A 23,216-nucleotide genomic window follows, 5' to 3' on the forward strand; every position below is an offset into this window, starting at 1 on the left:
ATATGTAGAGGGAGTGGTAATGTTGCAGAAGCAAGGAGGCTCCAGAAGGACTTGGACAGGCTGGAATAGTGGGCAAAGAAATGGCTGTTGGAGTACAACGTGGGAAAGTGAGAGGTTAAGTACTTTGGTGGGAAGAATAGAGGAGTTGGGAGTCCTAGTTCAGGATTCTCTTATGGTTATCATGCAGTATGGAAGGCAAGTTCAACTTTAGCATTTATTTTTGAGAAGACTGGAATAGAAGAGCAAAGGTCGGTAGAGTTGTGCTGTACTGCACTGTACTGTTCTATGTTTTATATACTGCTGAGGCTGTATGAGATTCTGGTCTGACCATGTTTGGAATATTGTGAACAGTTTTGGGCCCCATATATAAGGAAGGATCTGCTGGCCTTAGAGGGGGTCCAGAGGATGCAGGGGATTTCTTATCAGGAGCGGTTCAGGACTCTCGATCTATCCGCAGTGACATTTAGAAGGATGAAGGGGGAGTCTGATTCAAACTTACAGATTGCTGACAGCCCTGTATAGACTGGACTTGGAGAAGATATTTCCATTAGTAGGACAGACTAGGACCCAAGGATTCGGCCTCAGAGTAAAGGATGACTGTTTGTAACCGCAATAAGGAGGAATTTCTTCAGCCAGATAATGGTTAATCCATGGAACATATTGTCACAAGAGTCCAAGTCATTGACTGTATTTAAGACAGACTTAGATAGGTTTTGCTTCATAAGGGGATCAAGGATTGAGAGGAGAAGGCAGGAGATTGGGGTTGAGAAACGTATCAGCCATGACTGAAAGGCCTACTTCTGCTCCTGCATCTTCTGGTCTAATTTGGTGCCATGTGCAGCTTATTAATTATACTCTGTACATTCATATACAAGTCATTGGTGTAAATAACAAACACCAAGGGTCCCAGCATCAAACTTTGTGGTACACTACTGGTCCCAGGCTTCCAATCACAAAAAGAACCCTCCACCATCACCCTTTGCCTCTTACTTGTAAGCCAATTTTGGATCCAGTTTGCAAATTTCCTGGGATCTTTTGGACCTGCCTTCCATATTCAACCTTGTCAAAGTCCACATAAATCACATCAACTGCACTATCCTCATCAACATCTTTGGCCACCCTTTCAAAAATTTCAACTAAATTAGTCAGGCAAGATTTCCTTCTGACAAATCTGTTCTATCTCTGATCAATCCCTGCCTTTCCAAGTGTTGATTAATCCTGTTACTCCAATTATTTTCTAATGATTTCCCTAATTTGAGTCTGATGAAGGGTTTTTGCCCGAAACACTGATGCTCCTGCTCCTCCTCAGATGCTGCCTGACCGGTTGTGCTTTTCCAGCACGACCCTCTCGACTATACTTCCGACAGGCCATTTCCTCATCCATACAGGGAGCAAGTACCTCATACTTGTTGAACAAGGTCAAAGGCTGAGGGTCTTTTATTGTTAAATGCAGGATATCTCAACTGCCTCACTTTTACTCTCAACTTCCTTTCCCTAACCAGTAGCCATGCTTGAAGTACTTATCTGAGGGCAGTCACACCCCGTAGGTTAACCTTTCTCCTCCCTGTTGTGTTGCGGTGTTCGAAGCTCAGATTCCAGCGCATCAACTCTGAGCCAGAGTTCCTCGAGCAACCACCACTGGTTACAGTTTTGGTCACTATGAATCACAATAGGGTCCAGCAGCTCCCACATCATGCAGGTACAACACATCATCTGGACCTGCATTTCTGTTTCATTTAATTACAAGAATTAAAATTTACACTACATTCTTTTGGAGGCTTTTGGTTTCCTGGTTACAGGCCTAAGACCTGTGCTTCCACCCTTGTCCCTTCCTATCACTCACAACAGCTGATTGGGTTCCTACTGTTCTCATTTTTCCCTCCGCATCCAAAGCATTGTTCCTCGCCACTTCACACAACTCAATTGAAACGCCACCATGAAACACATCTCTCCCTCACTCGCCCTGTCTGCATTTCGCAGAGGTCATCCCCTCTGGGACACCCTAATTCATTCCTCGACCAGCAACACCATGCCTCCTTCCAATGACATCTTCCCATGTAACCATAGAAGGTTCACCACCTCCCTGCTCACCATCCATAGCCCTATAGAGCCTTTCCAGATGTAGCAGCATTTCACCTGCACCTCCTCCAATTTTGTGTTGTATTCACTCCACCCAATGTGGCCTACTCTACATTGCAGAAACCAAATGCAGATTGGGTGACTATTGACTGGAGGTGTTCTGTAAATGTGCAAGCATACCCCTGAACTTTTAAGTGAAAAATGCAGAACTGCAAGCAGTCAATGTTGGCAGGCAATCTATAAAATATTCATAAAATCCACTTTGGAAATGGAACCAGTCTGATTCAAGACTGGGATACAGACAGCCTCTAACCTTTAAGGCATTGTCTGTGCTAAGATGTCACCTTTTGTTATAAAACCTTAAGTTATCTTGAGAATGTGACTTAAAAGAAGTTTTAACTTAAAATATTAAAGAACCAAAATCAGCAAATCCATTCTAGAATGATTTAACAATCTGCTTGTTCAATGTATTATTGTATCACTGTAATCTTTTGCTATAAATTCTGTCTTATGTTTCTGCTTCACAACCACCTGATGAAGAAGCAGCACTTTGAAAACTAGTGCTTCTAAATAAACCTGTTGGCCTATTACCTGGGGTTGTGTGATTTTTTAAATTTTATCCACCCTGGTCCAACACTGGCTTCTCCAAACCATGCAATGTAGGCTTCACTGGCTAGGCCAGCATTGCTTGTCCATCTCTAACCAGCCAGCAGAAGGTGGTAGTGAGCTGCCTTGGTTGAACAAGTGCAGTCTTTAGGACACCCACAGTACTGTTGGGGAGTTTCCTGATTTTGACCCAAGGACACTGAAGGAACTAAGTCCTAATGATTTGAATTTGCTGGGACCTTTGTAATCCATGTTTTTCTTAAGGACTCAGAGGGATATGGGCAAAATGGGACTCGATTAATTTAGGATATCTGATTGGCGTGGACGTGTTGGACTGAGAGGGTCTATTTCCAAGCTGTACATCTCTGGAACTCCAATTCCCAGTGTCATTACTCAAAACGTATACTCCATCATGTTTTTGTTGATAATGTTCACATTTTTGAGGTGTCACACTGTCCCAGTGTTGCTCTTCCAGCTTCTTGGCGTCCACCTCACCATTTCACAGCACCAACCTTCCCATGGCACTCACTTAAATAGGATGGAAATCACAGGAGCTTACTGACACCCATCAACATGAGAATGCCCTATTCATTCAGTATTTCCCACCCCCCAACTTAAACACTTATTTGATACAAAATCCCCTTGTGTTGCGTCTTACCAAATGCTTTCTCTTATTTTCCCCCCTCAGCCATCTCTCTGCCTTCTCAGGCTGCAGTCCCTCCCTGTTATTTATTTATAGCGGTGTCTATCTCACCTCTTGAGCTGCTCAGTTTCCTCTCCCCGGTCGGTGTTTGGTCAGTGCCGCAGACCCCTGTATGGAGCCGGCTGTAGAAAGCGCGGCTCCGGCCGTTGTCACTAACCTGTCCCCAAAGAAGAAGCCACGAACGGTAAATGTGTGGTCGGGGGACTGGGGGAAGGCTGCGGCCCGGAGTGGGGCTGGGAGACCCCGGAAATAGGATCGGGCCGGTATCCCGGACAAGCCGCGGTACACAGAGAGAGGGAGGAAGAGATCAGCTGACACATAGATTCTAACAGGCAGGAGAATGGAAGCTGACGGATTGAGTGGCGTCTCTTCATCCTTGTATTCCTTTCACAGTTATAAATGTGAAATTAATATTTTAAGAAGGGGGGCCCGGGCCTCTCACTGTCCTGATAGGATTACTCTTCAAGCTAGAGCCCGCTCGATGGGTCAAATAGCCTCCTTCAGTGCTGTGATACTGTAAAGCTTAGGAGAAAAGGGGCAACCCCCCCCCCCCCCCCAAACAAAAAAACAGAATAACATGGAAAGAGAAGGAAATAGCGATCTGGCCAGAGATCAGAGTTTTAGAATAAGAGGGAGAAAATCAGAAGAAGAGAAATCGGTCTACAAGGCAGTAGAGAGAGATCTGGAAAAGAGAATGAAGAGCAAGAGCTAATGCAGACTGTCTTAAATGCAGAAAAATAAGAGGTGAACAATTATTTTAGGAATGAGGGGCAAAGTGATATTTCTGAATGACTCAAAATATGAGATTGTAAAAGAGTGAATCAAGTCTATCTCCTGCTATTCAGATCCTGGTTTCCCAGTGTCTGATAGTTTTACCACTGCCATTACTCTACAGCCGAGCTCACAGTATGCTACAACCATCGCGGTCTCATCACGGGCTTTATTTAACATGGAGGAGGAGACAAAGATCTTCCATAAGGACGGGGTGGAAGCCTATGTCCGATATCAAGTGGAACATGAGAATGAGCCTTTTGCACCAGGTGCCGCTTTCCCCTTTGTACAGGTAGGATGGAAAAGTTCAATCATCAGTAACCATTAGCCCTCACTACAGCGATTGCCCAGAGCATGCATTATACCATTAACAGGGATCAGTACGGGCAGTGGGTATGTTCTGGATATGTCGATGGTCATAAGCACGTGTGATGTAAGTATGAGTAACCCGCCCAATTTAGGTACGGGTCTGATAAACCTTAGTGAGCTGCCTCCAACACATGTACAGTACATCATTCATCAAACAGGGAGCTTAATACTGTACTAAGTACTCCAACTGAATAGGAGAAGCATAACTTCACTAATTTTGTATTCTGTTCACCCCATAATAAACAATAACATTCTATCAGCTCTCCTAATTACTTGCTATACATGCATACTAACTATTTGCAATTTCATGGTTTTGCATATTATTCTGTATCTCAGAGTTCTGTAATTCCCCAACAATTTAGATAACATATGGTTTTTTTATGCTTCCCACCAAAATTGACAATTTCACATTTTATCACATTATATTCCATTTGCCAGATCTTTACCCTCTTATATAACCTGTCCATATCCTTCTGTAACTTCCTTGAGATCTACACAACTTACTTTCTTACTTACCTTTGTGTCATCAACAAATTTAACAATCATACCCTCAATCCCTTCATCCAAGTCTTTTATAAATTGTAGGCAGTTGCAGACCCAGCACTGATTCCTGTGATGATGTTAAACCTCATTGCGAAATCAAGCCCTGTTTTTTCTGGAATTGTCACAAAAATTAAAGAGTTTATAAATTACGCAGTGTGTGTGTATAGGAGTGTGTCTGTCTGTCTGTCTGTGTGTGTGTATAGTGCAATGGGGTCATCTGTAGTGTGACATGAACCCAAGGTCCCGGTTGAGGCCGTCCCAATGGGTGCAGAACTTGGCTAACAGCCTCTGCTTGGCCACTTTTCGTTGTTGCCTGCCCCAAAATTCGCCTTGGCAGACGGTCACCCGAAGGTCCGAGGTTGAATGTCCCAGACCACTGAAGTGTTCTCCAACTGGGAGGGAACACTCCTGTCTATTGATTGTTGTGCGGTGCCTATTCATCCATTGCTGTAGACTTTGCTCGGTCTCACCAATGTACCATGTCACAGGGCATCCTTGCCTGCAATGTATGAGTTAGACAATTTTGGCTAAGTTGCATGAGTACCTGCCATGTAAATGGTGGTATCTGTGTCCACACTCTGGCATTTTTTGCAACATCTGCCATGGCAGGGTTGTCCTGAAAGTCGGGCAGTTTGCTGAGAACAATGATCTGTTTGAGGTTTGCTGGTTGTTTAGAGGCGAGAAGTGGAGGTGTAGGAAAGGTCTTGGTGAGATGCTCATCATCACTGATAACGTGTTGCAGGCCATGAAGAACATGGCATAGTTTTTCCTGGGAAGTACTGGACTACAAAGGGTACCTTGTTGGGTGTAGCTCACGTCTGAGTCCTGAGGAGGTCATCACAGTTCCTTGCTGTGGCACGTTGGAACTGGTGATCGATGAGTTGAGGATGTGACAGCATCCTTGAGTACTTCCAGGTGCCTGTCACGTTCCGCCTTATCTCAACAGATCCTATATATGCAGAGGCTTGTCCATAGGGAATAGCTGTTTTAATATGTTTTGGGTGGAAGCTGGAGAAGTGTAGCATCATGAGGTTATTTGTGCATTTATGGTAGAGTAAGGTGCTGAGGTGCCCAACCTTGATGGAGATGCATGTGTCCCATAATGAGACAGATAGTAGACAGTAGTCCCTGGTGAGTTGATGGTGGGATGAAACCACAGTGTAGTTGTTTCAGTGACTCCTCACCGTGGTTCCAGAGGAAGAAAATGTCGTCAATATACCTGGTGTATAGTGTTGGTTGGAGGTCCTGTGTAGAGAAGAAGTCTTGTTCGAACCTGTGCATGAAAATGTTGGCATATTGGGGTGCAAATTTGGTCTCCATGGCTGTTCCGTGTGGCTGGATGAAGAACTGGTTGCCAAAGGTGATCGAAGATAAAGCAGATGAGTTGAAGGACGGTGCTGGGAGATTGGCAGTTGTTGGTATTGAGTACTGAGGTTGATGCTGTCATTGTGTGAGATGCTGGTGTAGAGTGCTGAAACATCCATTGTGATGAGGAATGTTCCTGGTTCAACTAGTTTAGAGTTTAGATGGAGCTCCTGTCTTGATGAAGGTCAAAACACCTCTGTAGTTTGTTTCCAGTTCTAAACTGCTCAGTTAGTTGAGAACCAATCACACAATTGTTGGGAAACAAAATGTTCTTGTCATCAATAACTGCTCACTACTCCATCGACCAATCAACTACTTGTTGCTATGCAATGCTTCATCTGAATACAAAACCCCTTGGCTCCTGTTAATCTTATTGATATTCAGGGTTTGTGCTCACCGATACCAAAGATTGGTAAGAATTTATTGTTAATTTATTAAGTTTGTTTAGAAGCAGTGATTTAGACATAATCCAAGACTTTGAGCAGACCATTCGTGCTTTGGTTAGCACTGCTGCCTCACAGCGCCTGAGACCGGGGTTCAATTCCCGACTCAGGCGACTGACTGTGTGGCGTTTGCACGTTCTCCCCGTGTCTGCGTGGGTTTCCTCCGGGTGCTCCGGTTTCCTCCCACAGTCCAAAGATGTGCGGGTCAGGTGAATTGGCCATGCTAAATTGCCTGTAGTGTTAGGTAGGGGTAAATGTAGGGGTATGGGTGGGTTTCACTTCGGTGGGTCAGTGTGGACTTGTTGGGCCGAAGGGCATGTTTCCACACTGTAAGTCTAATCCATTCGTGAAGTATCATGTGCAGTTCTGATCATCACACTTTTGAAACAATGTGGAAGTTTTGGAAAATCTGCAAATAGGGTTTACCAGGATGTTTCCTGGATTGGAGTCTTATTAGCTATAAAGAGAGATTTGACAAGCTTGGATTGTTTTCAAGTGTCAAAGGCTGAGGGATGACCTGATATAGAAGTCTATAAAATGATGAGTGGTATGGACAGGGTAAATATTCGTAATCTTTTTCCCAAGGTGTGAAAATATCAAAAACAAAGGGGCATAGTTTTACAGAGAGAATGGGACAGTGTTAAAGAAGACGTTTGAGGCGAGTTTTTTTTTCCCCACACAAGACACAATGTTCCTGGAATGTGCTGCCAGAAGAGGTGGTTGAAGCAGATATGACCGGAAAGGTTAAGAGGCATTTAGATATGCACAAGCAACAGGCAGAGATCAGAGGGATATGGACCACAAGCAAGCAGATGGAATTAGTTTAGAATGGCATTGTGGCCGGCACAGACACGATGGGCCGAAGGGCCTGTTTCTGTACTGTGCTGTTCCATGTTCTGTGTTAATTAGATAAAGAAAGTGTACAACTGTTAGTTGGGGAAACCAGAGGACAAGCAGGCTGCTAGTGTGGAACGTTTCAGTGTGGCAATAAAGTGGTGGGAGCAGAATTCTGCCCTCTAGTTGAGGTGCTAAGGAACTCTTCCCTTGATCTTCCTCCTCCTCTTCTGGTCCATCTTCCATCTGCCTGAAGACTGTCCTCTGGAGCCTACCCACTAAAACTGCTGCTTTCAAAATCTGTTTATAGAGAAATAAAAATGGAAACAACTGCAGATGCTGTAAATCAGGAACAAAAACAGAAACCATTGAAGAATCTCAGCAGGTCTGGCAGCACCTGTGAAGAGAAATCAGTGTTAATGTTTCAGGTCCGGTAACCCTTCCTCAGGACCGATGGTAGCTAGGAAAATGTTGGTTTATATGCAGAAGACAGGGTGAGGGGAGGGGCTAAGGAGTAAATATAAGGCTCAAAGACAGAGGAGAACAGTTGGACCAGCAAAGCTGTGGATAACAATCTGGCTAGGTGAGTGAATAGTTATTAATGGAGACCGTTAGTGGCTAACAATGGGTAGTGTATAACAAGGCTTGGTGGGGGCTAGGACATAGGACAGAGCAAACCCTAAAGTTATTGAATGCAGACAGGCAACTGTCTGTGTGGAGTTTGCACATTCTCCCCGTGTCTGCACTGGTTTCTTCTGGGTGCTCCGGTTTCCTCCCACAATCCAAAGATGTGCAGGTCAGGTGAATTGGCCATGCTAAATTGCTTATAGTGTTAGGTACATTAGTCAGGGGTAAATGTAGGGGAATGGGTCTGGGTGGGTTACTCTTTGGAAGGTCAGTGTGGACTTGTTAGGCCGAAGGGCCCATTTCCATGCTGTAGGGAATCCAATCTAATCTAAAAAAAATTGAATCCAGAATTTGAAGGGATTCCAAGCGGAAAATGAGCTGTTGTTCTTCCAGCTTACACTGAGCTTCACTGGATTACTGAAATAAGCCTGAGACAGAGAGATTGGCCAGGGAATGGGATGGTGTGTTGAAGTTGCAGGCAACTGGAAACTTAGGGTCATTTTTGCGGCAGAACATAGTTGTTCTGCAAAGCGGACAACCAGTCAATGCTTCATTTCCCCAATGAAGAGAGGACCACATTGTGAGCAGCGAATGCAGTCGATGAGATTGTGTGAAGTCTAGGCAAAGCACTGCTACACTGGAAGATGTATTTGAGCCCTTGGATACTGAAGAGGGAGGAGGTAAATGAGCAGGTGTTACACCTCCAGCAATTGGAGAGGAAGGGGCTGTCGGGGGGTGTTGGATATGAAGAAAAATATTAAAAAGCCTTGGTGGGTAGGATTAAGCGAAACTCCCAGGCATTCTACACTTATGTGAGGAACAAGCGGATGGCCATAGTGAGGGTAGGGCTGACCAGGGATATTGGAAGGAACTTGTGCCTGGAATTGGAGAAGGTAGGGGAGGTCCTTAATGAATACTTTGCTTGATATTCACTACTAAGAGGGACCTTGTTGCTTGTGAGGACAGTGTGAAACAGGCTGATGTGCTTGAATAGGTTGACCTTAAGAAGAAGGATGTTCTGGATATTTTGAAAAATGTGAGGATAGATAAGTCCCATGGGATATATCCAAGGTTTCAATGAAAGCGAAGGAAGATATTGCTGCACCTTTGGTAATGATCTTTGCGTCCTCACTATCCACTGCATTACTACCAGATGATTGGAGGGTGACAAATGTTATTCCTTTGTTCAAGAAAGAGAATTCTTTAACCCTGAGAATTACAGATCAGTCAGTCTTAAGTTGGTGGTGGGTAAATTATTGGAGAGGATTCTGAGAGACAGGATTTATGATTATTTGGAAAAGCATAGTTTGATTAGAGATATTCAGCATGGCTTTGTGAGGGGCAGGTCTTATTGAATCCAACAAGGTTTATTGAATTCTATGAGGTTGTGACTAAACATATTGATGAGGGTGGAATAGTGGATGTGGTGTGTATGGATTTTAGCAAGGTATTTGATAAAGATTCTTATGGTAAGCTCATTCAGAACATACGGAAGCTGAGGAAATTTGGCTGTCTAGATACAGAATTGGCTGGGCCATAGAAAACAAAGGGTGTTGGTAGATGGAAAGTATTCAGCCTGGAGCTCAGTGATCAGTAGTGTTCCGTAGGGATCTGTTCTAGGACCTCTGCTCTTTGTGATTTTCATAAATGACTTGAATGTGGAAGTGGAAGGATGGGTTAATACTTTTGCCAATGACACGAAGGATGGTGGAGTTCTGGACAGTGTGGAGAGTGTTGTAGATTGCAATGGGACACTGACAGGATGCAGAGCTGGGCTGAGAAATGGCAGATGGAATTCAACCTGGAAAAGTGCGAAGTGATTTACTTTGAAAGATTGAATTTGAATGCAGAATACAGGGTTAAAAACAGGATTATTGGCAGTGTGGAGTAGCAGAGGGATCTTGGGACCAATGTTCATAGAACCCTTAAAATGTTGCCACCAAAGTTGATAGGATTGTTAATAAGGCATATGGTGTGATGGCTTACATTAACAGGGGGATTGAGTTTAAGAGCCATGAGGTTATGTTGTAGCTCTATAAAGCCCTGGTTAGACCATACTTGGAATATTGTGTTCTTTTCTGGTCACCTCCCTATAGGAAGGATGTGGAAGCTTTAGAGATGTTGCAGAGGAAATTTCCCAGGATGCTACCTGGACTGGAGGGCATGTCTTATGATAAAAAGTTGTGGTAGCTAGGGTTTTTCTCTTTGGAGCGAAGAAGGTTGAGACGTGACTTGATACAAGATGATAAGAGGCATAGATAGAGTGGATAGCTAGAGTCTTTTTCCCAGGCAGAAATGGCTTTCACGAGGGGACATAATTTTAAGGTAATTGGTGGAAGGTTTACGGGCGATGTCAGAGGTCGGTTCTTTACACAGACAGATGTGTGGACTGCACTGCCAGCAGTGGGAGTAGAGTCAGATACATTAGGGACGTTTAAGTGACTCTTGGATTGGCACATGGATGATAGTAAAATGAAGAGTTAGTTAGATCTTAGAGTACGATAAAAGGTTGGCACAACATCAAGGGCTGTACTGTTCTATGTTCTGTGTGTGATTCCAACTGGAGATTTTGCTCCTGATACCCATTGACTCCAGTTTTGCTCAGGCATCTTGATTAAATGTGGCCTTGATGTCAGGGCTATCACTCTCACCTGGCCTCTGGAATTGAACTCTTTTGTCCATGTTTGAACCAAGGCTGGAATAGGTCAGGAGCTTGTGGGGCCCTGGCGGAACCTAAACTGGGCATTACTGAGCAGGTTATTGCTGAGAGGTGTTGTTTAACGGCACTATTGATTACGCTTTCTATTACTTTACTGATGATCAAAAACAGACTGATGTGGCAGTGATTGACTGGGTTGGATTTGTCCTGCTTGTTATATACAGGACATATCTGGACAGTTTTCCACATTATCGGATAGATATAGGTGTTGTAATTTGGCTAGGTGGGTGGCAAGTTCTCGAGCCCATGCCTTCAGTACTATTGACAGAATGTTGTCAGAGCCCATAGCCTTTGCAGTATTCAATGCCTCCAACCATTTCTTGATATCACATGGAGTGAATTGAATTGGCAGAAGGCTGTCTTCTGTAATGCTGGTGGGGATCAGGGATCATCACTTTGGCACTTCTGGCTGAAGATTGCTGCAAAACATTCAGCCTTATCTTTTTCACCAATGTGCTTTGATCACTTGTCCTCAAGATTCATTTTAAGATACCCCAACCTCTCTAGTTTCGTAGTTGGCAAAAACATTGGTCCCAGCATGTTCAGGTGGAAACCATCCCATTTGCACAGATCTCACTTTCCTCAATCGAGGTTTCAGTGCCCCAGAGATGAGACCCTGCTTTGCCTGTATCAATCTTTCAGCCACACACTCATTTGTCTAATCTGATTTATCCTGTGTCATGTAACTTAGGTAAAAAATGAGGTCTGCAGATGCTGGAGATCACAGCTGCAAATGTGTTGCTGGTCAAAGCACAGCAGGTTAGGCAGCATCTCAGGAATAGAGAATTCGACGTTTCGAGCATAAGCCCTTCATCAGGAATAATGTAACTTAGGTAACAATCCACTGATTATGACCTTTGAGGTTATGCCCATTAATTTGATTTCTACACCTTGCTACTCTGCTGTATCTTTTTCATTGAAACCTTAATGGACTCTGATGACTGGTTTCTGCCCTCTCACTGTAAGTATCTCTCCAACCCTGAACATTTGTCCCAAATCCTAGCCAGACAACCTCTGGATTCAGGCTTTTTGCTGCAGAGAGCAGTATCAATCCCCCCTCACTATACACAAACAGTATTTGGGTTGTCCAAATTATCCGGTCTTACCTCAGCATTCAAAACAGTATCACATTCCATCGTTGTAACATGACACCTTGCACTGCCTTTGATATTTATGCTACTTTGTTAGGTAATTTTCTTCATTAAGTTAGGAGTTATTATGGATATAAAATTTACTGTGCTAAATTGAGTACTTAAGTTACACTTTCCTTAATTACACAGATATGTGTTTTAGGTGAAAGTGAGGACTGCAGATGCTGGAGATTAGAGTCAAGATTAGAGTGGTGCTAGAAAAGCACAGCAGATCAGGCAGCATCCGAGCAACAGGAAAATCAACATTTCGGGCAGGAGCCCTTCATCATTCCTGAGGTCCTCCATACACACAGACACACATGCACAGATATACTCCCTCTCACTCTCTCTCTCACTCTCTCTCATGCACACACATTCTCTCTCTCTTTCACTCTGTCACTTTCACTCACTCATTCACATTGTGAGGTCATTGTACACACACACACACACACACACACACACACACACACACACACACACACACACACACAACTGAGGCAGTCAGGGACACATTGAGGTCCTCACGCACACTCTCACTGAGAGTGGGAGAGGACCTCAGTGTGTTGGAGGACCCCAGTGTGTATTTGTGAGAACCACAGTTTGTGTCTGTGTGAGAACCTCAGTGTGAGTGTGTGTGCGCGTGTGCACACGCAAGGACCTGAATGTGAATATTGTGTAAGAGTGCTGCAGGAAGTAAGTGAGTGACTGTGCGTCTGTGTGTGCGTGCGCGTGCATGTCTGTATCTGTGGATCACACTGAGAGGGTCTGTGTCTGTGGATCACACTGAGAGGGTCTGTGTCTGTGGATCACACTGAGAGGGTCTGTGTCTGTGGATCACACTAAGAGGGTCTGGGTATGTGGGTCACATTGAGAGGGTCTGTGTCTGTGGATCACACTGAGAGGGTCTGTGTCTGTGGATCACACCAAGAGGGTCTGTGTCTGTGGATCACACCAAGAGGGTCTGTGTATGTGGATCACACTAAGAGGGTCTGGGTATGTGGGTCACATTGAGAGGGTCTGGGTATGTGGGTCATACTGAGAGGGTCTGGGTATGTTTGGGCACCTCAGTGGGGTTCCAAGCACAAACAAATAGACTGAGATCCACACACTGTCAATGGGTATGTCTATGTGGGTGTATGAGTGGTTTTCAATACGTGTGTGTGAGAGAGAAAGAGAGAGAGGATCTGTGTGTCCGTGTGAGAACCTCCTTGTGTCAGTATGTGTCTGTGAGGAGCTGAGTGTGAGTGTGTGAGGACATCAGCAAGAGAATGTTCATATGAGGCCCTCTGTGTGTAACTGTTTGCGTGCACACATGCATGAGCACATACAAGGACCTCAGTGTCACTTTGTGCCTGTGTGCGGACCTCAATGGGAGAATGTATGAACGCATGTGCATGTGGATATCAGTGTGCATCCATGTGTGCAAGGACCTGCTTGACTGTGTGTGAGCACTGTAGTTTGAATTTGTGTCAATGTGAGGACCTCAGTGTGAGTTTGTGTACCTTGGTCTGTGTTGTATGTGTATGCAAATGCCTCACGCACTGACATCAAGTGAGAGTAGGGTCAAGGGGAATGAGCCCATTATTGAACCATCACAGTCTCACTGTCTTTCCATGGCCTCTCCCTCTACTCCTCCATTTTCCCCTCTCTCCATTCCTCTCTCACCCTTCTCCACCCTCCTGCCTTTCCGTCTCTCTTTCTCTCTCTCCCTACCCTCTCCTCCTCTCTCTTCTCCCTCATGCCCAGCCCTCCCTCCCTCTGCTTTTCTCTCCACTCCCTCTCTTCTTCCCACTCCTTCCCTCTCCCCATTTTCCCCTCTCCCCCTCCTTCTCCATTTCCTTCAACTCTTTCCCCTCATTCTCCCTCTCCCCATCCCCCTCTCCATCCATACTGCTGCATGGTGATCCTCGTTGTCACTCAGTCCACACTGATCTGGGTAATGAATGTAAGTTGGTGTTTGTTTCTCTTTAGGCTGTAGAATCTGTGAATGAGCAGCTCCGTGACCTGTATCCAGCCAGTGACGAGCTCTTTGATATTGTTCTGGTGACTAACAATCATGCACAAGTCGGAGTGCGGCTTATCAACAGTATCAATCATTACGGTAGGTGGAGCATTATCCTCACGCCAGCTTCCTATCCAAGCATCTTCATACACACCTTTCTCCTGTATCCACTCTCACTCCCTATGATGTTACTCACACTCTCACTCTCAGTATGATGTCTTTCACATTCATTCTCAAACACTCGTGCTCTCATTATGATGTTTCTTACACTTGCACTCTCACTATGCTGTCTCTCACACTCACCTTCTCACACTCACTCACCTTCTCACACTCACTCTCTCACACTTACTCTCAATATGCTCTGTCACACACATTCTCTCTCACACTCACCCTCTCACTACGATGTCTCTGACATTCACACTCTCTCTCAATGTTATCATACTCACACCCTTACTATATTGGGTGTCTTGCATGCACATTCTCTCACACTCATTCTCACCCTCTCACTATAATGTCTTTCACATTCACAATCTCTCACATGCTTCCTATAGTATCGCTCACTCTCTGTGATGTCTCTCATACACACAGTCATTGTCACACTGCTGTTTCACACTCACTTAGACTCTGACCATGTCTGTCATACTCATCTCTGACACTCTCACATTCATACACTCTCAGATTCTCACTTGTCATGATGTCTCTCACAATCTCTCTCACGTTCAGAATGCACTCATACACTCACACTCACTATATTGTGTCTCTCTCTCACATTCTCATTACATTGTTTCTCATCCTTGTACACTGTCCCTCTATTGTCTCTAATTTTCTCACACTCTCACTATACAGCCTCTTGCTGAAATACACTCTACACTCTCCCTCACTCATTCCACATTGTCTTGCACATGCAGAAACACACTCTGCTGTCTCGCTCTCCATCTCATTCACACACACGCAGCACATACTCATTCCTGTTTCTCCCTTTCTCTCATATTCACTACGCACTCTCTCTCACACACACACACTCACTCTACGTGCACTGTCTCTCACACACAAACACTCTGCATTCTCTCTCACACACACATGCCCACTCTGCATGCTCTCTCGCATCTATCAACAATATCTATAAAATATAGTTTCTAATATTCCAAATATTCTTGTACTTCATCACACTTTCACACATGCACCTCACACTCTTACCATACACACACTGAGAATGAAGCAAGTTGAAAGGCACACCATCTCAAAACACTTGCTGACACATAGTCTTCTCTCTTCACGGACAAGCGGAAACCTAGTGGAAGTGGATGATTGTATATTCTGATCCCCCATGGAGAAGATAGAGTTACAGAGGTCTACATCACTGAAAAGGCTGTTTGGCTCATCAGGTCTGCACTGCTCAAAGCAACCAATTAATGATTCTAATCCGATTCCATAACAATCAAAATACATCACTTTCAAATATATATCCAGCTGTCTTTTGAAACATCCTATGGAATAAATCTCCACACTCCCCTGCATTCTGAGGAAGGGTCACTGGATCCAAACCGATAACTATGATTTCTGTCCATAGATGTTGCCAGACCTGCTGAGTTTTTCCAGCAATTTCTGTTTTTGTCACTTCTTAATTTTCTCTGCTCCAAAGAGAATGAGCTCTTATCTTTCCTTGTATTTAAAATCCTTCATCCTTATATCATTCTAATAAATCTCCATTGCACTCTCTCCAGGGATTCAACATCCTTCCTTACATAAGGTGCGCAGAACTGAACGTAATGCCCCAAATGTGGTCTGACAAATGATTTATAGCATCACTTCCTTTTTTTTATACTTTATGCCTCTATTTATAAACTCAATGTTGCTATCACCCTTCTTAACAACTGTTTCAACCTATCAGGTCACCTTCAGAGAATCATGCACATGAACCCCAAGATTCAACTGGGTTTCGGATCCTGTACTCCCATCTAAGTTAAACCACTGAGCCTGTATTGTCTCTCTATGATGCATCTACCAAAGTACAGTATCTCACATGGAAATTCACCTGCCAGACATCTGCCCACTTCGTCAACTTGTTAATGTCATCATCCCATTCAGCCTATCAAGACTGCACCCACCCTCCAAACAGCATCCCACACTGACCCAGCCCCCCACACTATCCTTGTAACTCCACATTTACCATGGCCAGTCTACCTAATCTGCATATCTTTGGACTGTGGGGGGAAACCCACACAGACACAGGGAGACACCCACACAGACAGTCACACAAGGCTGGAATTGAACCCAGGTCCCTGCCACTGCTGGGCAGCAGTGCTAGCCACTGTGCCACCCTCTGAAATCACTCAGCATCATCCTCATAATTCCCCCTTGTTTAGTACCATTTGTAAGTTTTGTAATTTTTGCCCTCAATACCCATCTCCAAATTGTTTGTATACATCAGAAAAAGCAAGGATCTCAAACAGAGTAAAGTCCTGCACACATTTGCCACAAAACCTGGTGTTCATCCACTGCAGCAAGGGAACCTTGGCCAATTCTGTTTTCACAGTTGGGTTTCAATCAGCATTGCTGTGACCAATCAGTGAAGGTGGCACCTTTTTAGGCAGTGCAGTGGAAACTCAAGCAGATGTTGTGTACTGCCATACTTGCTGTGGGTCACCATGTCCAATGGAGCTTCCAGACCTGCACAGCAGTCCAACATTCTATATAATCCAACACAGCCATCAGCCAAGGTAGAGAAATGGTTCTGAAATTCCTAAACCTACTATCCTGTGTTTTTATTGTTTATCTTCCTAACACTGCAACTCTACCAATGTCTTTGTGTTTCCTGCCACCCACCCAACAAAGCTGAAGCAGTGAAATCCAAAACTGAGCTTTCTACGGCCAAAACTACCTGAGGATGATTGTCAACCAAGTGACAGCCTCGGTTCTTGGTTTCTGACTGAAAGGCATTAACATTTCAGTCATTTTAATGTGGGCACTAGCCAAGCACTGTGGAGTAACACTAGGACAGGCTGAGACAGGCAATAAGGCAATCCATAACAGTGATTAGCTGTCATTTGTACTCATACTTTATGAATAATTTTATAAAGTTGATTTGTCGTGGTTTTTATTTAATGTTGTGTCTGTTCTTATGGTCAGTGACAGAGTAAAACGGAAACAGGTATGTTACTTTAGTAAATAGGGAATTGGTTTGTCTTAGTTGTTATCACAGACAAGTGAAGTCTTTCTGGAAAGACCAGCCAAGAAAAGACTGGCTGGGCTCCTTATATTATTATTCCTTCTCCTTCTCCTGATCTCGCAATCTCAAACGCACACTCACTGACCGCATACTCTCTGACCCTCACTCACAGACTTCTCATTCACTAGACCCCTCCCTCTTTGACCCCTCCCTCTTTGACCCCTCCCTCTCTGACCCCTCGCTCTCTGACACCCCCTCACCCCACTGACCCTCTCATCCACTGAACGCTCTCACCCACTAACCTGTCATTCACTGACCTCTCACTCTCTGTCCCCCTCACTCTCTGTTCCCCCTCACTTTCTGTTCCCCCTCACTTTCTGTTCCCCCTCACTTTCTGTTCCCCCTCACTCTTTGTCCCCCTCACTCTTTGTCCCCCTCACACTTTGGCCCCCTCACTCTTTGGCCCCCTCACTTCTTGCCCCCTCACTTCTTGCCCCCTCACTTCTTGCCCCCTCACTTATTAACCCCTCGCTCACTGCCCCCCTCACTATTTGACATCTTCACTTACTAACCCCTCAAACAGTGATTCCTACTAATCTCTCATGTGGCCTCATAGAACAGTAAAGGGCTTTTGGCCCTCGATGTTGTGCTGAACTTTATCCTGCTCTGAAATTAAACTAACCTAGACACCCTTCATTTTACGATTATCCATGTGCCTATCCAAGAGTTGCTTGAATGTCCCTCATGTAGCTGACTGTACTACCACTGCTGGCAGTGCATTCCACGTAGCCACCACTCTCTGAGTAAAGAACCTACTTCTGACATCGCCCCTAAACCTCCCTCCAATCTCTTAAAATTATACCCGTTCATGATAGCCATTTCTGCCCTGGGAAAAAGTCTCTAGCTATTTACTCTATCTATGTCTCTTATCATCTTGTACATCTCTATCAAGTCACTTCTCATCCTACTTTGCTCCATAAGACTTCTTCATGAGACATGCCCTCCAGTCCGGGTAATTCTCCTCTGCACCTTCTCTAAAGTCTCCCCATCCTTCCTCTAATGAGGCCACCAGAACTGAAAGCACTATTCCAAGTGTGGTCTAATCAGGGCTTTATAGAGTTGCGGCATAACTTCGCGGCTCTTAAACTCAATCCCCCTGCTAATGAAATCCAACAGACACCATGGCCTTCTTAACAACCCTATCAACTTGAGTAATAATTCTGATTGATCTATGGACATATCCTTCTGTTAGCTCTCAATGCCAAGAATCCTGCTTTTAATCCTGTATTCTGCATTCAAATTCGGCCTTCCAAAGTGAATCACTTCACACTTTTCCAGGTTGAACTCCATCCGCCATTTCTCAGCCCAGTTCTGCATCCTGTCAATGTCCCGCTGCAACCTACAACAGCCCCCCACACTATCCACAACTCCTCCAACCTTCATGCCATCATCAAACTTACTAACCCACCCTTCCACTTCCTCATCCAAGTCATTTATAAAAATCACAAAGAGCAGAAGCCCCAGAACAATCCAACTGGTCACCAGGCTGGATACTTTCCATCTACTACCAGTCTCTGTCTTCTGTGGGCCAACCAATTCTATATCCAAACAGCCAGATATCCCTGTATCCCATGCCTCCCTACTTTCTGAATGAGCCTACAATGGGAAAGTTATCAAATGCCTTTCTAAAATCCACTACATCCACTGCTCTAACTTCATCGATGTGCTTTATCACATCCTCAAAGAATTCAATAAGGTTTGTGAGGCATGACCTGCCCCTCACAAAGCCATGCTGATTATTTCTAATCAAAGTATGCTTTTTCAAATAATCATAAATCCTGTCTCTTAGAATTCTCTCCAATACTTTGCCCACCATAGGCGTAAGACTGACTGGTCTGTAATTCCCAGAGTTATCCCTATTATATTTCTTGAACAAGGGAATAACATTTGCCACCCTCCAATCATCTGGCACTACTCCAGTGGGCAGTGAGGATGCAAAGATCATCGCCAAAGGCACAACGGTCTGTTCCTTCACATCCCTTAGTAACATTGGGTATATCCATCTGACCCACGGGACTTATCTTTCCTAATGTTTTTTTTCAAAACTTTCAGCACATTCTCCTTCTTAACATGGAACTGTTTGAGTATATCAGCCTGTTTCATGCTGTCCTCTCAAACAACAAGGTCCCTCTCAGCAGTGAATGGCGAAGCAAAGTAATCATTAAGGACCTCCCTACTTCCTCCGACTCCAGGCACAAGTTCCCTCCACTATCCCTGATCAGCCCTACCCTCATTCTGGCCATCTTCTTGTTCCTCATATAAGTGTAGAAAGTCTTGGGGTTTTCCTTAATCCTACCTGCTAAAGCTTTATCATGCCCCCTTCTACCTTTCCGAAGTCCATTCTTCAGATTCTTCCTGGCTACCATCTAATGCCCTGTCTGATCCTTACTTCTTCAAACTTAATCAAAAAGTGTGGCGCTCAAAAAGTATAGCCACTCAGGCAGCATCCAAGGAGCAGGAGAGTCGACGTCTCAAGCATGAGCTCTTCATCAGACCTCAATCTTAAGTAAACTTACATTTTCCACTTGACTAGATGTTTCACATCTCTTGTCATCCAAGGTTCCTTCATCCTACCATCCCTTCCTTGCCTTAGTGGGGCAAACCTATCCAGCACTTCACAGCAAGTGCTCCCTAAACAATCTCCACATTTCAGTTGTGTATTTCCCTGAGAATATCTGTTCCCAATTTATGCTCCACACTTCCTGCCTAATAGCATTGTAATTCCCCCTCTCTCAATTAAATACATTCCCATTCCATCTGCTCCTATCCCTCTCCATGACTACAATCTCTGATGTATCCATCCTTCCTTCCTTTCCAGGGCTGTCTGTTGAAAGATTCTGCATGACGGGTGGGAAGAGTCCAATTGAGTATCTGAAAGCATATCACACCAACCTTTATCTCTCAGCTGATTCTGAAAAAGTGCAAGAAGCCATTGAGCAAGGTAAGCAGCCATTCAGCTGTGCGCTCCCACTGCTGCAGTCTGGAAATTCCATTCAGGTGCCAGAGAGCTTTCAGCCAATGGTGTCTTCCTGCTGAACCTCTTGGTCTGTTGGTCAGAACAAACAGCCAGTGCCTTCCTCAGAATCCTATCAGGGATACGCTGCCTCAAAGGAGTGTTCTGTTATCAGGCACAAGGTATAGATTATTCACCAAACTGGTCACAGTTTCTCTCCGTAACCTGGCCAACTATGCAGAATGAAAACCAATCCTATTATATGGGCCAACAATTTTGCCTCTGAAACAGGAAGGGAATACGGAACAGCAATTAGAACTTAGCGAGCGAGGCAAATGGTTAGCAAGATAGTAATCAAAAATAGTAATCTTTGAATGACTCAGAGTGCCACATGCAAGGAAGTACAACAACAGAAAAATGCAGGAAGATAGGGAATGGGTGACTATCAGACAGACCCCGAGAAACAAGTAGGTAGTGCAGGAGACCCCACTCAGGAATAGATTTTCCATTCTGGATATTGATGAGGATAAAGCTTTGCTCAGAGGTGTGCAGGAAGTCCCAAGCTCTTTATAGCTCTGGGTATGTAAACTGTACAGAACTGAAAGAAAGACAGTGGAAAGCAAATATTGAATTAGTGAGTAACAGGCATTTCAGTAGCCATAAGCCAGAATGAACATTGACTCATGTTGCCACAGTTAAGGATGTGGCAGAGAGGCCACAGGACATGCATCTGGGGGAAGGATAAGACCTAGATATAATGGTCAATGTTGGTGCCATCAGCGGTCTGCAGCCAGAGTTCAGGGAGGAGATTAACAAGCAGGACCTCAAATGTGATAATCTGCAGATGACGCTGAGGGCCACATACAAGTGAGAAGAAGGTTACACAGATGAACATATGACTGCAGGGGCAGGGAGGCTTTAGATTCCTGGGACACTGTCGCTAGCTCTGCGAAGGTTGCACCTGTTCAAGCACCCTGTTGCTGCACAGAGTTGGGACTGAGACCCTGCACAGCATTTTGTTTGAGCTGTTGGGGTGGAAGATGTAGGAGAGATCATATGAAAGTTATTTGAGGATTTGCAAAGTGCTAGGAAAGGCAGCTCAATGACTTAATAAGGGCTGCAGGAAGGGAGAAAGTAATGAAGGCTGAATAAGGTTACCATGCGTCTTATGTGAAGGCATGGAAGATAGTTAAAAAAAATTGAGGAGATACGGGTGCAGTTTGCATTGTGGAATTATATTGTTGCTGTATATGAGGCCTGGATCCATGATCTACCTGCTCCAGAAGTATTTACTAATACCTGAAAACTGTGATCAGAAAATGGGAGAATAGAATACTCATCAGAGAGTGACTTTGAATGGGTATACTCATGGGAGTGTGACACTGAACAGGTGTACACATGGGAGGGTTGGTGAATGACTCTGGTCATGTACAATCATGCAAGAGGGAAGAGCTAATACCCAAACTGTCTTTTCTCCTGCTCTTCAGATACTGCCTGACCTGCTGGGCTTTCCCAGCACCACACTCTCCACTCTGACCTCCAGCATCTGCAGTGCTCACTTTCTCCAAAAGTGTACACTCATGGGAGAGTGACTTTGGTGGTATGTACCAATGAGAGGGTCACTCTGCTTGTATATGGTCATGAGATAGTCACTCTGATGGTGTAAACTCTTTGGAGAGTGACTCTGGTTGTGTATAGAGACAAAAAAAATTCAGATGCTGGAATGCAAAGTAGATAGACAGGCAGGAGGCTGGAAGTAAACAGCAAGTCAGGCAGCATTAGGAGGTGGAGAAGTCGATGTTTCGGGTGTAACTCTTCTTTAGGACTCAGGGTGGGTCTGGGGGGAGCTGCAGATAAAGGGGGTGGTGGGGGCAGGGTGGTGAAGTAGGGATGGGTGAAGACAGGTAGGGGGTACAACCTGTTGATCAATGGAAGGAATGAATCCTGAATGTGTATAGTCATGTGAGAGTGACTCTGGCTGTGAATACACATGGGAAAGTGATTCCAAATGGATATATTCATTGGAGAGCGACTTTGATTGTTTATAGTCTTTGGATAGTGATCCTGGCAATGTGAACCCATAGCAGAGTAACTGTTGCTGTGTATATTCATGGATCTGTATAGAGTCTGGATCTGTACAGACATTGGACAGTGTCTCTGACACTTTATACATATTGGAGAATGACTGCAGCTGTGCATAGTCATTGGAGAGTTATTCTGAATCTATGTACTAACAGTAACTCTGGTTGTGTGTACTCACTTGAGAGATACTCTGTGTGTAGTCGTTGGAGAGTGACAGTGGCTGTATACAGTCATTGGGCAGCAGCTCTGATTCTCCATACTCACAGGAGAGTTTCTCATAGATACATACATCACAGAAAAATCCCTTCAGCCCATCAAGCCTTTACCAACAATAACCAGCACTAATCTCGATTTCCTGCACTTGTCCTACTTCTTTGAATGCTATGATATTTGAAGGGCTCATCCAAATTTTGTTTAAGGTTGTAAGTTTTCCAGCCTCCACCTCCTTCATTGGCAGTTTACTCAGATTCCCACCACCCCTGAGTGAAAAGGTTTTTTTTCTCAAATCCCCTCTGACTCTCGTGCCCCTTACCCTAAAACAAAACCATCTCGTGACTGACCCCTGAACCAAGGGGAACAGCTGATCTTTATTCACCCTGTCCATACCCCTTACATTCTTATACATCTCAATCATGTTCGTCCTCAGTCTTCTCTGCTGTAAAGAAAACAATCTAAGCCTATCTAGTCTCTCCTTACAGCTCAATACCTCCATCCCAGGCAATATCCCAGGAAGCTCCTCTGTACCTCTTATTGTGCTATCA

General features: G+C 44.5%; 1 protein-coding gene across 1 annotated transcript in view; it reads left to right on the forward strand.

The window, feature by feature from the left end:
* The first annotated feature begins 3,485 nt into the window (after positions 1–3,485).
* LOC132830108 (cytosolic 5'-nucleotidase 1A-like) overlaps positions 3,486–23,216 on the forward strand; it is a 40,988-nt gene continuing 21,257 nt past the window's right edge. Inside the window, exons 1-4 of the mRNA XM_060847586.1 lie at positions 3,486–3,572; positions 4,284–4,451; positions 14,161–14,290; positions 20,239–20,361. Of these exons, the coding sequence (XP_060703569.1) occupies positions 3,501–3,572; positions 4,284–4,451; positions 14,161–14,290; positions 20,239–20,361 (493 nt within the window). The 5' untranslated portion in view covers positions 3,486–3,500. The remainder of the gene's footprint in view (positions 3,573–4,283; positions 4,452–14,160; positions 14,291–20,238; positions 20,362–23,216) is intronic.

The sequence above is a fragment of the Hemiscyllium ocellatum genome, chromosome 30, assembly GCF_020745735.1.
Source record: "Hemiscyllium ocellatum isolate sHemOce1 chromosome 30, sHemOce1.pat.X.cur, whole genome shotgun sequence".
In the NCBI taxonomy this organism is placed as follows: Eukaryota; Metazoa; Chordata; class Chondrichthyes; order Orectolobiformes; family Hemiscylliidae; genus Hemiscyllium; species Hemiscyllium ocellatum.